The following is a 13396-nucleotide window of genomic DNA, read 5'->3' as shown; positions in this document are numbered from 1 at the left end:
TGACATCCTTGACCCTAGCACCAGGGAGACAACATACAGAGTCATAGAGTTATACAGCACGGATAGAGGCCCTTCGGCCCATCGTGTCCGCGCCGGCCATCAGCCCTGTCCACTCTAATCCCATATTCCAGCATTTGGTCCGTAGCCTTGTATACTATGGCATTTCAAGTGCTCATCCAAATGCTTCTTGAATGTTGTGAGGGTTCCTGCCTCCACAACCCTTTCAGGCAGTGAGTTCCAGACTCCAACCACCCTCTGGGTGAAAAAGTTCTTTCTCAAATCCCCTCTAAACCTCCCGCCTTTTACCTTGAATCTATGCCCCCTTGTTATAGAACCCTCAACGAAGGGAAAAAGCTCCTTAGTATCCATCCTATCTGTGCCCCTCATAATTTTGTACACCTCAATCATGTCCCCCCTCAGCCTCCTCTGCTCCAAGGAAAACAAACCCAATCTTCCCAGTCTCTCTTCATAGCTGAAGCGCTCCAGCCCTGGTAACATCCTGGTGAATCTCCTCTGCACCCTCTCCAAAGCGATCACATCCTTCCTGTAGTGTGGCGACCAGAACTGCACACGGTACTCCAGCTGTGGCCTAACCAGTGTTTTATACAGCTCAATCATAACCTCCTTGCTCTTATATTCTATGCCTCGGCTAATAAAGGCAAGTATCCCATATGCCTTCTTTACCACCTTATCTACCTGTTCCGCCGCCTTCAGGGATCTGTGAACTTGCACACCAAGATCCCTCTGACCCTCTGTCTTGCCTAGGGTCCTCCCATTCATTGTGTATTCCCTTGCCTTGTTAGTCCCTCCAAAGTGCATCACCTCGCACTTTTCCGGGTTAAATTCCATTTGCCACTGTTCCGCCCATCTGACCAACCCATCTATATCGTCCTGCAGACTGAGGCTATCCTCCTCGCTATTTACCACCCTACCAATTTTTGTATCATCAGCGAACTTACTGATCATACCTTTTACATTCATATCCAAGTCATTAATGTAGACCACAAACAGCAAGGGACCCAGCACCGATCCCTGTGGTACCCCACTGGCCACAGGCTTCCAGTCACAAAAACAACCTTCGACCATCACCCTCTGCCTTCTGCCACTAAGCCAGTTTTGTATCCAAAGTGCCAAGGCACCCTGGATTCCATGGGCTCGTACCTTCTTGACCAGTCTCCTGTGGGGGACTTTATCGAAGGCCTTACTGAAATCCATGTATACCACATCCACTGCGTTACCCTCATCCACACGCCTAGTCACCCCCTCAAAAAATTCAATCAAATTAGTCAGACATGATCTTCCCTTGACAAAGCCATGTTGACTATCCCTGATTAATCCTTGCTTCTCCAAGTGGAGACTAATTTTGTCCTTCAGAATTTTTTCCAATAATTTTCCTACCACTGATGTTAGGCTCACTGGCCTGTAGTTCCCCGGTTTTTCCCTACTCCCCTTCTTGAATAATGGTATTACATTAGCGGTTCTCCAGTCCTCTGGCACATCCCCTGTGGCCAGAGAGGTTCTGAATATATGTGTCAGAGCCCCCGCAATCTCCTCCTTTGCCTCACACAGTAGCCTGGGATACATTTCGTCCGGGCCTGGGGATTTATCCATTTTTAGGCCTGCTAAAACCGCCAATACCTCCTCCTGCTCGATGTTAATATGTTCGAGTATATCACAGTCCCCCTGCCGTATTTCTATGTCTACATCGTCCTTCTCCAGAGTGAAAACAGATGCAAAAAATTCATTTAGAACCCCTCCTACATCTGCCGCAGAAACGCCTATCTGTTCCCCTTACAATTGAATCCCCTATCAATATAGCCCTGCCACTCTTCTTCCTCCCCTCCTGTGCAGCAGAGCCACCCGTGGTACCCCGAACCTGGCTCTTGTTGCATTCCCCTGATAAGCCATCTCCCCCAACAGTATCTAAAGCAGAATATCTGTTTGAGAGGGAGATGGCCCCAGGGGACTCCTGCTCTACCTGCCTAGTCCTTTTACTCTGCCTGGCGGTCACCCATTTCCTTTCTGCCTGCGTAATCTTTGCCTGCGGTGTGACCACCTCACTGAATGTGCTATCCACGATAGTCTCAGCATCGCGGATGCTCCACAGTGAATCCACCCGCAGCTCCAGCTCCGAAAGACGATTAGCCAGTAGCTGCAGCTGGACACAATTCCTGCACACATGGTCGCCAGGGACACTGGTAATGTCCATGACTTCCCACATAGTGCAGGAGGAGCATATCACGGGTGCGAGCTGTGCTGCCATGACTTGCCTTCGACTCTCAGACTCTCCTCCCGCTCTCGGTCTCTCCTTTTATACTGTGCTCACCTCTCGGACTCTCCTGCCTCACCTGTGACGTCGCACAGTAGTTGTCTCTTTTTGCAGGTCTGCTGCTGCTTTTATTCCCCAATCTCAGTCTTCTACTCTCAGGTTCACTGCCGCTCTGGGGAAAAAGTTAGGAAAAGCAAGGCAAAGCAGCACCTCCTTCCCCCACTTCACCAAACTGCAGGTTGATTGGTTTCAGCTTTGATGCCTTGCAGGACAAAAAATAGCCTCACATTTACTGTGTGGGGTCACCCACTAGAGCAAGGAATCAGAACGCTAACAGCATCTGTGCAACTGTTACCTCAGAAAGAATTAGAAGCCTCAGGAAATGAAAGAAGAAAATTGGTGAGGGGAACAAAAGTGCGAGACTTCAGTATGATACACATTCCCAAGTGAGAGACTCGTTCCCCAGCCTGCACCTGCTCTTCTTCCTTGAGGCTGCATGTTTACCTGCATCAGACAGTGTGTGTTTCCTGTGCTCTGCTTCCAATTCAGCATCCATCACCTCAGCCATACCCAGGTCATACTTGAGTGATCTTGTTGGTACATCAGGGAGAAGAAGACCTCCCTCAGTTGTATTTTCCAAGAGAGCATTCAACTCTGCTTCTAGTTCGTCTGTGTCCACACCTCCTATGCCAGAATGGATCAAGACAACTATTAACAGATGGAAGATCTACATTTCAAGAGTCCCCTGAAGTTTCAAGATCCGACAGTCACACGTTCATTGATCTCCTGGAAGGAGTGTGTCAGGATCCAGAACAATATTGCAGGTTGTATTCTACCCAGAACTGCCAGCCATTGAACTGCTCAGAGCTCTGATCCTCATTCCAGAGTCAGAGTTGCATGAATCACCCTGCTGCCTTGCTTCCCACCCATTTTGTGCTCAACACAATAGTGCAGGGGACGAGAACACTTTCCATTTCAGGCACCCAGTTTCAGCATTAAACATTTCTGGGTCAGGTGAAACATGAAGCAGATGCAGAGAAAAGCTCCATCTGCTCTCCCCCAGCAATGTGCGTTAATCCCCTCCTCACCTTCATTAAAGAATGCTTAGAAATATTACTCCTCAAAAAATACTTCATAAATAATATAGGGCAACAATTGGACCAGATATAATGGTCAGCAAAACTAAAACTAAAACTATTGAGCTCTCCTGATGACTCAGATTTAGACCAATGAGTTTATATCCTTGGACTGATCTGGGTTGTCGTCGCAGCAGAAGCACAACAATTGGTCTCAGTGTCCTTAGGATGGGGAGCGGGCGGGAAATATTCCCAATCATAATCCAGTGACGTGCTGTAAATGTGTGCGCACGCCTGGAGTTAGCACAGGTTCAAACAGCCCACCTACACTCAGCAAGACTCTCGCCTTGGTAGAGGTAGAAAAGGGGACCCAGTGCCTGTAGGACCGAGAGTCAACACTTCTTGGATTAGAAATAAAAACCATCAATTTTAAGTTATTGCTGAATCTTCAAGGTCTGAAAGGATTTAAGTGTAAAATGTAAACAAACAGAAAGATGATTTATCTGTCCTTATAAAAATCTGGTGAGTAGGTTACCAAGACAAACAGAACTCCTTCTACTTCAAGTGATTCTATTTAATATAATCATAGCACAAGTCTCCAAAACTTACCTATTGAGTCAAGGTTTTCACCAGAAAGTGTCTGGTTTATGTCATCCTGTGTATCACAGAACTGAGGGAAAGACAGAGAAACTGTTAGATAACTCTCAAACCCGTCGAGTCAATGATACAACGAGACCTAATCCCGCCCGGTCAATGATACGACGAGACCTAATCCCGCCTGGTCAATGATACAACGAGACCTAATCCCGCCTGGTCAATGATACAACGAGACCTAATCCCGCCTGGTCAATGATACAAGGAGACCTAATCCCGCCTGGTCAATGATACAACGAGACCTAATCCCGCCTGGTCAATGATATAACGAGACCGAACGTAAAAGGGGTACGGTAGCATAGTGGTTATGTTACTGGGCTAGTAATCCAGAGGCGTGGACTAAAAATCCAGAGTCATGAGTTCAAATCCCGCCACGGCAGCTGGCGAATTTAAATTCAATTAATTAATTAAAAATTCAATTAATTAAATAAAAATCTGGAATTAAAATACTAGTATCAGTAATGATGGCCATGAAACTACCGGATTGTCGTAAAAACCCATCTGGTTCATTAATGTCCTTTAGGGAAGGAAACCTGCTGCCCTTACCCGGTCTGGCCTATATGTGACTCCAGACCCACAGCAATGTGGTTGATTCTTAATTGCCCTCTGAAATGGCCTAGCAAGCCACTCAGTTGTAAAATCTCGCTACGAAAAGTCATAATAAGAATAAAACCGGACGGACCACCCGGCATCGGACCACTAGGCACCGGACACGACAACGGCAAAACACCAAGCCCAGTCGACCCTGCAAGGTCCTCCTTACTAACATCTGGGGACTTGTGCCAAAATTGGGAGAGCTGTCCCACAGACGAGTCAAGCAACAGCCTGACATAGCCATACTCACAGAATCATACCTTTCAGCCAACGTCCCAGACTCTTCCATCACCATCCCTGGGTATGTCCTGTCCCACCGGCAGGACAGACCCACCAGAGGTGGCGGTACAGTGATATACAGTCAGGAGGGAGTGGCCCTGGGAGTCCTCAACATTGACTCTGGACCCCATGAAATCTCATGGCATCAGGTCAAACATGGGCAAGGCAACCTCCTGCTGATTACCACCTACCGTCCTCCCTCAGCTGATGAATCAGTCCTCCTCCACGTTGAGCACCACTTGGAGGAAGCACTGAGGGTAGCAAGGGCACAAAATGTACTCTGGGTGGGGGACTTCAATGTCCATCACCAAGAGTGGCTCGGTAGCACCACTACTGACCGAGCTGGCCGAGTCCTGAAGGACATAGCTGCTAGACTGGGCCTGCGGCAGGTGGTGAGCGAACCAACACGAGGGAAAAACTTACTTGACCTCGTCCTCACCAATCTACCTGTCGCAAATGCATCTGTCCATGACAGTATTGGTAGGAGTGACCACCGCACAGTCCTCGTGGAGATGAAGTCCCGTCTTCGCACTGAGGACACCATCCAACGTGTTGTGTGGCACTACCACCGTGCTAAATGGGATAGATTCAGAACAGATCCAGCAGCTCAAAACTGGGCATCCATGAGGCGCTGTGGGCCAGCAGCAGCAGCAGAATTGTATTCCAGCACAATCTGTAACCTCATGGCCCGGCATATTCCTCACTCTACCATTACCAACAAGCCAGGGGATCAACCCTGGTTCAATGAGGAGTGTAGAAGAGCATGCCAGGAGCAGCACCAGGCGTACCTAAAAATGAGGTGCCAACCTGGTGAAGCGACAACTCAGGACTACAAGCATGCTAAACAGCGGAAGCAACATGCTACAGACAGAGCTAAGCGATTCCACAACCAACGGATCAGATCAAAGCTCTGCAGTCCTGCCACATCCAGTCGTGAATGGTGGTGGACAATTAAACAACTAACGGGAGGAGGAGGCTCTGCAAACATCCCCATTCTCAATGATGGCGGAGTCCAGCACGTGAGTGCAAAAGACAAGGCTGAAGCGTTTGCAACCATCTTCAGCCAGAAGTGCCGAGTGGATGATCCATCTCAGCCTCCTCCCGATATCCCCACCATCATAGAAGCCAGTCTTCGGCCAATTCGATTCACTCCACGTGATATCAAGAAAAGGCTGAGTGCACTGGATACAACAAAGGCTATGGGCCCCGACAACATCCCAGCTGCAGTGCTGAAGACTTGTGCTCCAGAACTAGCTGCGCCTCTAGCCAAGCTGTTCCAGGACAGCTACAACACTGGCATCTACCCGACAATGTGGAAAATTGCCCAGGTATGTCCTGTCCACAAAAAGGACAAATCCAATCCGGCCAATTACCGCCCCTTCAGTCTACTCTCAATCATCAGCAAAGTGATGGAAGGTGTCGTCGACAGCGCTATCAAGCGGCACTTACTCACCAATAACCTGCTCACCGATGCTCAGTTTGGGTTCCGCCAGGACCACTCGGCTCCAGACCTCATTACAGCCTTGGTCCAAACATGGACAAAAGAGCTGAATTCCAGAGGTGAGGTGAGAGTGACTGCCCTTGACATCAAGGCAGCATTTGACCGAGTGTGGCACCAAGGAGCCCTAGTAAAATTGAAGTCAATGGGAATCAGGGGGAAAACTCTCCAGTGGCTGGACTCATACCTAGCACAAAGGAAGATGGTAGTGGTTGTTGGAGGCCAAGCATCTCAGCCCCAGGGCATTGCTGCAGGAGTTCCTCAGGGCAGTGTCCTAGGCCCAACCATCTTCAGCTGCTTCATCAATGACCTTCCCTCCATCATAAGGTCAGAAATGGGGATGTTCGCTGATGACTGCACAGTGTTCAGTTCCATTCGCAACCCCTCAGATAATGAAGCAGTCCGAGCCTGCATGCAGCAAGACCTGGACAACATCCAGGCTTGGGCTCATAAGTGGCAAGTAACATTCACGCCAGACAAGTGCCAGGCAATGACCATCTCCAACAAGAGAGAGTCTAACCACCTCCCCTTGACATTCAACAGCATTACCATCGCCGAATCCCCCACCATCAACATCCTGGGGGTCACCATTGACCAGAAACTTAACTGGACCAGCCATATAAATACTGTGGCTACGAGAGCAGGTCAGAGGCTGGGTATTCTGCAGCGAGTGACTCACCTCCTGACTCCCCAAAGCCTTTCCACCATCTACAAGGCACAAGTCAGGAGTGTGATGGAATACTCTCCACTTGCCTGGATGAGTGCAGCTCCAACAACACTCAAGAAGCTCGACACCAACCAAGATAAAGCAGCCCGCTTGATTGGCACCCCATCCACCACCCTAAACATTCACTCCCTTCACCACCGGCGCACTGTGGCTGCAGTGTGCACCATCCACAGGATGCACTGCAGCAACTCGCCAAGGCTTCTTCGACAGCACCTCCCAAACCCGCGACCTCTACCACCTAGAAGGACAAGAGCAGCAGGCGCATGGGAACAACACCACGTGCACATTCCCCTCCAAGTCACACACCATCCCGACTTGGAAATATATCGCCGTTCCTTCATTGTCGCTGGGTCAAAATCCTGGAACTCCCTTCCTAACAGCACTGTGGGAGAACCGTCACCACACGGACTGCAGCGGTTCAAGAAGGCAGCTCACCACCACCTTCTCGAGGGCAATTAGGGATGGGCAATAAATGCCGGCCTTGCCAGCGACGCCCACATCCCGTGAACGAATAAAATCCCGCCTGGTCAATGATACAACGAGACCTAATCCCGCCTGGTCAATGATACAACGAGACCTAATCCCGCCTGGTCAATGATACAAGGAGACCTAATCCCGCCTGGTCAATGATACAAGGAGACCTAATACCATCTCCCACTGCTGTTTATTATTATCGAGGGAGGCCACGCTCCCATACTAACACTGTCCGTTCAGAAAGAATCAACTAACCATACATCGCTTATTCTTTTAAGAATAACAACTTTAAAATTCAGGGCAGCATAGCCTGAGCTCAGCCAGTCCTGGTTTCTGTGGAGTCTTTGGGTCCCCGACACAGATGGATCCTCAAGAGCACCAGTTCATTTGCTGTTGAATTACAACATTGGCAATTCTAGTCTGTTGTTTTGATAGGCTGTCCTTTAATCCTGCAGTAAACACTCTGAGCCTCACAGTTCCCTGCAGTCCGTCCCATTCAGCAATGGAAACCACGCAAGCCCGGGTGTTTTAAAGTCACAACCGTGTCTTCCATTTTCCGGCTACCAACCCACTTGCAACGTCTGAAGACGCCACAAACACTGGCCTATCTTGTGACAAGAGTCTGCGTGCTCCAACAGCAGTGCGTGGAGCTCTTTGAGACATCAAAATGACACAATATTCTTTCTTCAAGCTAGATGAGCACACAAAATGGCAGCCAGCGGACTTTAACTTCCATTTGTTTGATTAACTTAACATTTACCCGGACCTGAGTGTAACTCAGGGCAGATCTTCTGGTGTATGGGTTGACTGAATTAGATGAAAGCTAACTCAGGACAGACTGGTGTCTTCTCAGGAGGCCTGGAATCTGCTCACTGTGATGGTTCTGATCTCTTCCAGTCCCAGTAGCAGCACATGGTTTATATAATAGTGCAACATAATGGGACCATCAACCTTTAAGAAACTGCAAGTATTGTTTTCCTTTTGGAGATCAGCTATTATCAGATATAAATATCATTGCCCATGCTTTGTGTATGTCTGGGTGTACTTTGTTCAGTGATGGAGGGTGTGATTGCTTTGAGATTTCTTCTGCATCCCTGTGTAATTTTCATTCAATATTAATTTGCCCATTTGGGTCAGAATGGTTAGACTTACAATAACTATTACTATTGTTGTTAGTAGAACACTCGGTTTTTATTCCTTGTAAGCTACGAATACACTCTGCTATACGCACTTCCTCCTCCCTACATCCTCGAGGTTAAAACCCAGGCTTAATGCACCATATCCTACTGCAATTCATTTCTTGCCAAGGCCTCAAGGCTGTGGAAACTCATAGCTCCTTCAGGATTACCTTCCTTCTACAGTCTATCCAGACTCTTACAACCCAAGCTCATGTCACTTAGTCACGATTTTTGGATTGACTTTATCTTCTCGACTTGGTGTCCTGCACCGAGGGCCTTGGGCCGTGACCTGTTTCGCAATACAAAAAGACAGCCACTCACCTGTTCGATCTGATCCATCAGGTTCTCCACTTTATCCACACTGACGTCCTTCATTGACTGTTTCAAAGCTCCAAGCCCAGCCTGGTAGGCATCCACAACCTGACAAATCGGACAAGAATTACTGTAACTGTCCTCTCAGTCCGTCGGACAACAAGTTGCTCCATCCCTCCCAACACCAAGCAGGAATCACTCATTGTGATCGGGGTCTAATACAACCAGAAATGGTTACAACAATTACCATCCAGCTCTGGGTGGCTTGGTGCATAAATCCACCCGCCCTCCCACCCCTGTATAGTTCTGGTTCAGAGCAATACAGACCGAAAGATCCCAGGCTTGATATTCCAGGTCCATCTTTAGTCAGTGGATCTTTTCCAGGGTGGTGTCCCTGGGCTGTGGGGGAGGGGGCAGGGCAGGGAACAAATAAAAAGCAGCCAAGATTCCAGCCCCAGTGACCTGCGCTAAAATCACGTGTACACATCAAGCAGGGACACGACATGGCCAATTGAGGATAGGACAGATCAGGCACACTGCATTGAGCAGAATGGGCTGTGAAGCCCTTTCTATACGGACTCTCAGTTATAAAAACAAGTCACCCTCGAACTTCTATTCAGCAGTCAGTCTCTGTTGCAGCAAGTATTGCATCGAAATGCAGGAAAATATTGTGAAGAGATATCAGAAAGGACATTAAACAAAGAAGGTGTCAGGAAAGCCCATTGTGCTCGGAATTCAAGCAAATTAGGCCGACAGGAATATGCAAATATAGCAGGACAAACTTAATTTTTTTTTATTCGTTCACAGGATGTGGGCGTCGCTGGCAAGGCCGGCATTTATTGCCCATCCCTAATTGCCCTCGAGAAGGTGGTGGTGAGCCGCCTTCTTGAACCGCTGCAGTCCGTGTGGTGACGGTTCTCCCACAGTGCTGTTAGGAAGGGAGTTCCAGGATTTTGACCCAGCGACAATGAAGGAACGGCGATATATTTCCAAGTCGGGATGGTGTGTGACTTGGAGGGGAACGTGCAGGTGGTGTTGTTCCCATGCGCCTGCTGCCCTTGTCCTTCTAGGTGGTAGAGGTCGCGGGTTTGGGAGGTGCTGTCGAAGAAGCCTTGGCGAGTTGCTGCAGTGCATCCTGTGGATGGTGCACACTGCAGCCACAGTGCGCCGGTGGTGAAGGGAGTGAATGTTTAGGGTGGTGGATGGGGTGCCAATCAAGCGGGCTGCTTTGTCCTGGATGGTGTCGAGCTTCTTGAGTGTTGTTGGAGCTGCACTCATCCAGGCAAGTGGAGAGTATTCCATCACACTCCTGACTTGTGCCTTGTAGATGGTGGAAAGGCTTTGGGGAGTCAGGAGGTGAGTCACTCACCGCAGAATACCCAGCCTCTGACCTGCTCTCGTAGCCACAGTATTTATATGGCTGGTCCAGTTAAGTTTCTGGTCAATGGTGACCCCCAGGATGTTGATGGTGGGGGATTCGGCGATGGTAATGCCGTTGAATGTCAAGGGGAGGTGGTTGGACTCTCTCTTGATGGAGATGGTCATTGCCTGGCATTTATCTGGCGCGAATGTTACTTGCCACTTATCAGCCCAAGCCTGGATGTTGTCCAGGTCTTGCTGCATGCAGGCTCGGACTGCTTCATTATCTGAGGGGTTGCGAATGGAACTGAACACTGTGCAGTCATCAGCGAGCATCCCCATTTCTGACCTTATGATGGAGGGAAGGTCATTGATGAAGCAGCTGAAGATGGTTGGGCCTAGGACACTGCCCTGAGGAACTCCTGCAATATCCAACAACAGGTAAGCTCAGCTCTTCAGCTAAGGCAAATGACATTCAGTTGCTCTTTCTCCCTCTTTTCCACCCCCCCCCCCCCACCACCATCCATCCGTCTCTCTCCGCCCCCCCCACCCCCGAACCACTCTCCCCCAGTCCCACTCTCTCCCCCCAACCTGTCCCCTCCCTCTCTCTCTCTCCCTCGTCCGCACTCTTCCCCTCCTCCCCTTCCCCCATCCTACCTCCCCCCTTACCCATCGCCCTCTTTCCCCCGTTCCCCCTCCTGCGTCTCTCTCTCCCTCCCCAGTCCTCTCTCGGCAGGTCTGTCTGTCTGTCTGTCTCTCTCTCTTCCCCACCACACCCCACCGCCTCAGGTCTGACTCTCTCTCTCCCCCTCTCAACCCCCCACCCCAGGTCGGTCTGTCTGTCTGTGTCTCTCTCTCTATATCTATCCCCCCGTGTGTCTCTTTCTCTCCCTCCCTCCCACCCACCCCCACCAACCATGTCTCTCTCCCTCTACCCCCCACCCCCATGTGTCTCTCCCTGTAAAAACTAGAAGGCGTAAGGCATGAACCCAACATCAAAGCTGAAGGTCAGGGTGGGGTGTGTGGCCCAACTGTCCCCCCCCCCTCCCCCCCCACCGTGTCCCCCCCCAACGTGTCCCCCACTGCCCCCCTCCCCCCACCGCCCCCTCCCCTCCCCCGCCTCTCCCCTCCCCCGCCTCCCTACTCCAGTTCTACAGGTGCTGGCACTACTCCAGTTCCTCACGCTGCTCCTGCTCTATTCTTGGTGTGTCCTTGGACCGTAATGTAGATCATGGCCCCAAGTCTGATTATGGAACCTGTTGTCACCCAAAGTCCACACACGCAATTTCCAACACAGGTCGCCAGCAATGGAAACCGTGGCTGATTTTCCTCCCTTACCGTACCTCAAGGGTGCTGAGGCCAACAGGAGACTGTCTGAGCGAAGGTCCGTTCACTCAACACTGATGAGGGATTGAACTGGTCACCTTTGGCTCAGGTGCATTTACAAACATGGACATCAAGCAAGTCAAGGTGTATTTGTTTTCTAAAAATCATGAGAGCAACACAACTGTGCAACTCCCACAGGTTTGCAAGCGAGCAAAGCAAGGGGGACTAATTGTACTTACACAAGTACATAGAATATAATGTAATTTAAAAAAACATTTCATACATTCAACATTATCCATTAGCAGTGAACTGCAAGGCCAGAGAGAAACCAGGATCAAGCAGAGCGAAAACATTCAATACCGTTTTGTCAGTCTGGGAGGAATAAATGCGATCTAAGATGGTCTGAATTGTGTCGAGTTTTAAGTGGAGATTCTCCAGTCGTTTATCCATTCTCCTCCTCATTCTCAGAGATTTCAGTGCCTTAAACGGAAACAAGCACAAGGTCATTCCGGGCACCTCACAATCCTCTAACAGCGAACTGATGGCCTGGCTGCAGCCTCCCTTCCCCCCACATGCACCACCTTCATTCACTGCCTGTGGGCTGTGGGATGCTGCCTTCAGTTGGGATTCAGTGCTGCTCCTTCTTCTGCTCTCCAATAAAAGAGGGTGCAGGAATCTAAGAGCAGGCAGGGATATTCCAAACAACCAGTGAAAGGATCCGATTCAAGTTGAACCATTGGCCCAACAGGATTGTTGTCCCATCTCCTGCACCTGTTCAGGGTATTACATTTAACGTCAAGAGGACACGGCGTGGGGAATTCCAGGTGCACAGCTGTGTCCCAGCACGATGTCCTGCATCTGGACCTTGTGCAAGATGTTAGTTGAGGCGGTGGGACAACTAGTTACTAATGCAGCAATCATGCCTAAGCTTTGAAATATGTAAATCTTCCAGATAATAAGTTCCGTCTCTTAACCTTTCAGCACCAGGACAGGCAGCTCAATGATCCTCTTCGATAGTTTTTTAAAATCCAATTCTTTTTCAACTTTGTCCCCTCCCCTACCCTTTCTTGCAGCACCTGACTGATGCTGTGGTTCATATGAGCCTAGACATTATTTTTAAAAATTCGTTCATGGGATGTGGGCGTCGCTGGCGAGGCCGGCATTTATTGCCCATCCCCAATTGCCCTTGAGAAGGTGGTGGTGAGCCGCCTTCTTGAACCGCTGCAGTCCGTGTGGTGAAGGTTCTCCCACAGTGCTATTAGGAAGGGAGTTCCAGGATTTTGACCCAGCGACGATGAAGGAACAGCAATATATTTCCAAGTCGGGATGGTGTGTTCCCATGTGCCTGCTGCTCTTGTCCTTCTAGGTAGTAGAGGTCGCGGGTTTGGGAGGTGCTGTCAAAGAAGCCTTGGCGAGTTGCTGCAGTGCATCCTGTGGATGGTACACACTGCAGCCACAGTGCGCCGGTGGTGAAAGGAGTGAATGTTTAGGGTGGTGGATGGGGTGCCAATCAAGCGGGCTGCTTTGTCCTGGATGGTGTCGAGCTTCTTGAGTGTTGTTGGAGCTGCACTCATCCAGGCAAGTGGAGAGTATTCCATCACACTCCTGACTTGTGCCTTGTAGATGGTGCAAAGGCTTTGGGGAGTCAGG

The 13396-nt window shown here is 49.7% G+C and overlaps 1 protein-coding gene across 2 annotated transcripts in view; it reads right to left on the bottom strand.

Annotated features, from left to right (window-relative positions):
- Window positions 1-13396, bottom strand: part of chmp7 (charged multivesicular body protein 7) — a 47519-nt gene that overhangs the window by 5159 nt on the left and 28964 nt on the right. For both annotated transcript variants that reach the window (XM_068001410.1, XM_068001411.1), the window contains exons 6-9: window positions 12107-12226; window positions 9071-9169; window positions 3955-4015; window positions 2774-2953 (exon numbers count right to left, since the gene is read on the bottom strand). In XM_068001410.1, coding sequence (XP_067857511.1) covers window positions 2774-2953; window positions 3955-4015; window positions 9071-9169; window positions 12107-12226 — 460 coding nt within the window. The remainder of the gene's footprint in view (window positions 1-2773; window positions 2954-3954; window positions 4016-9070; window positions 9170-12106; window positions 12227-13396) is intronic.

This window comes from Heptranchias perlo, chromosome 20, assembly GCF_035084215.1.
Source record: "Heptranchias perlo isolate sHepPer1 chromosome 20, sHepPer1.hap1, whole genome shotgun sequence".
Taxonomy (NCBI): Eukaryota; Metazoa; Chordata; class Chondrichthyes; order Hexanchiformes; family Hexanchidae; genus Heptranchias; species Heptranchias perlo.
The sequence above is the reverse complement of the archived record's forward strand: the minus strand, read 5'-3'. Positions and strand labels throughout refer to the sequence as shown.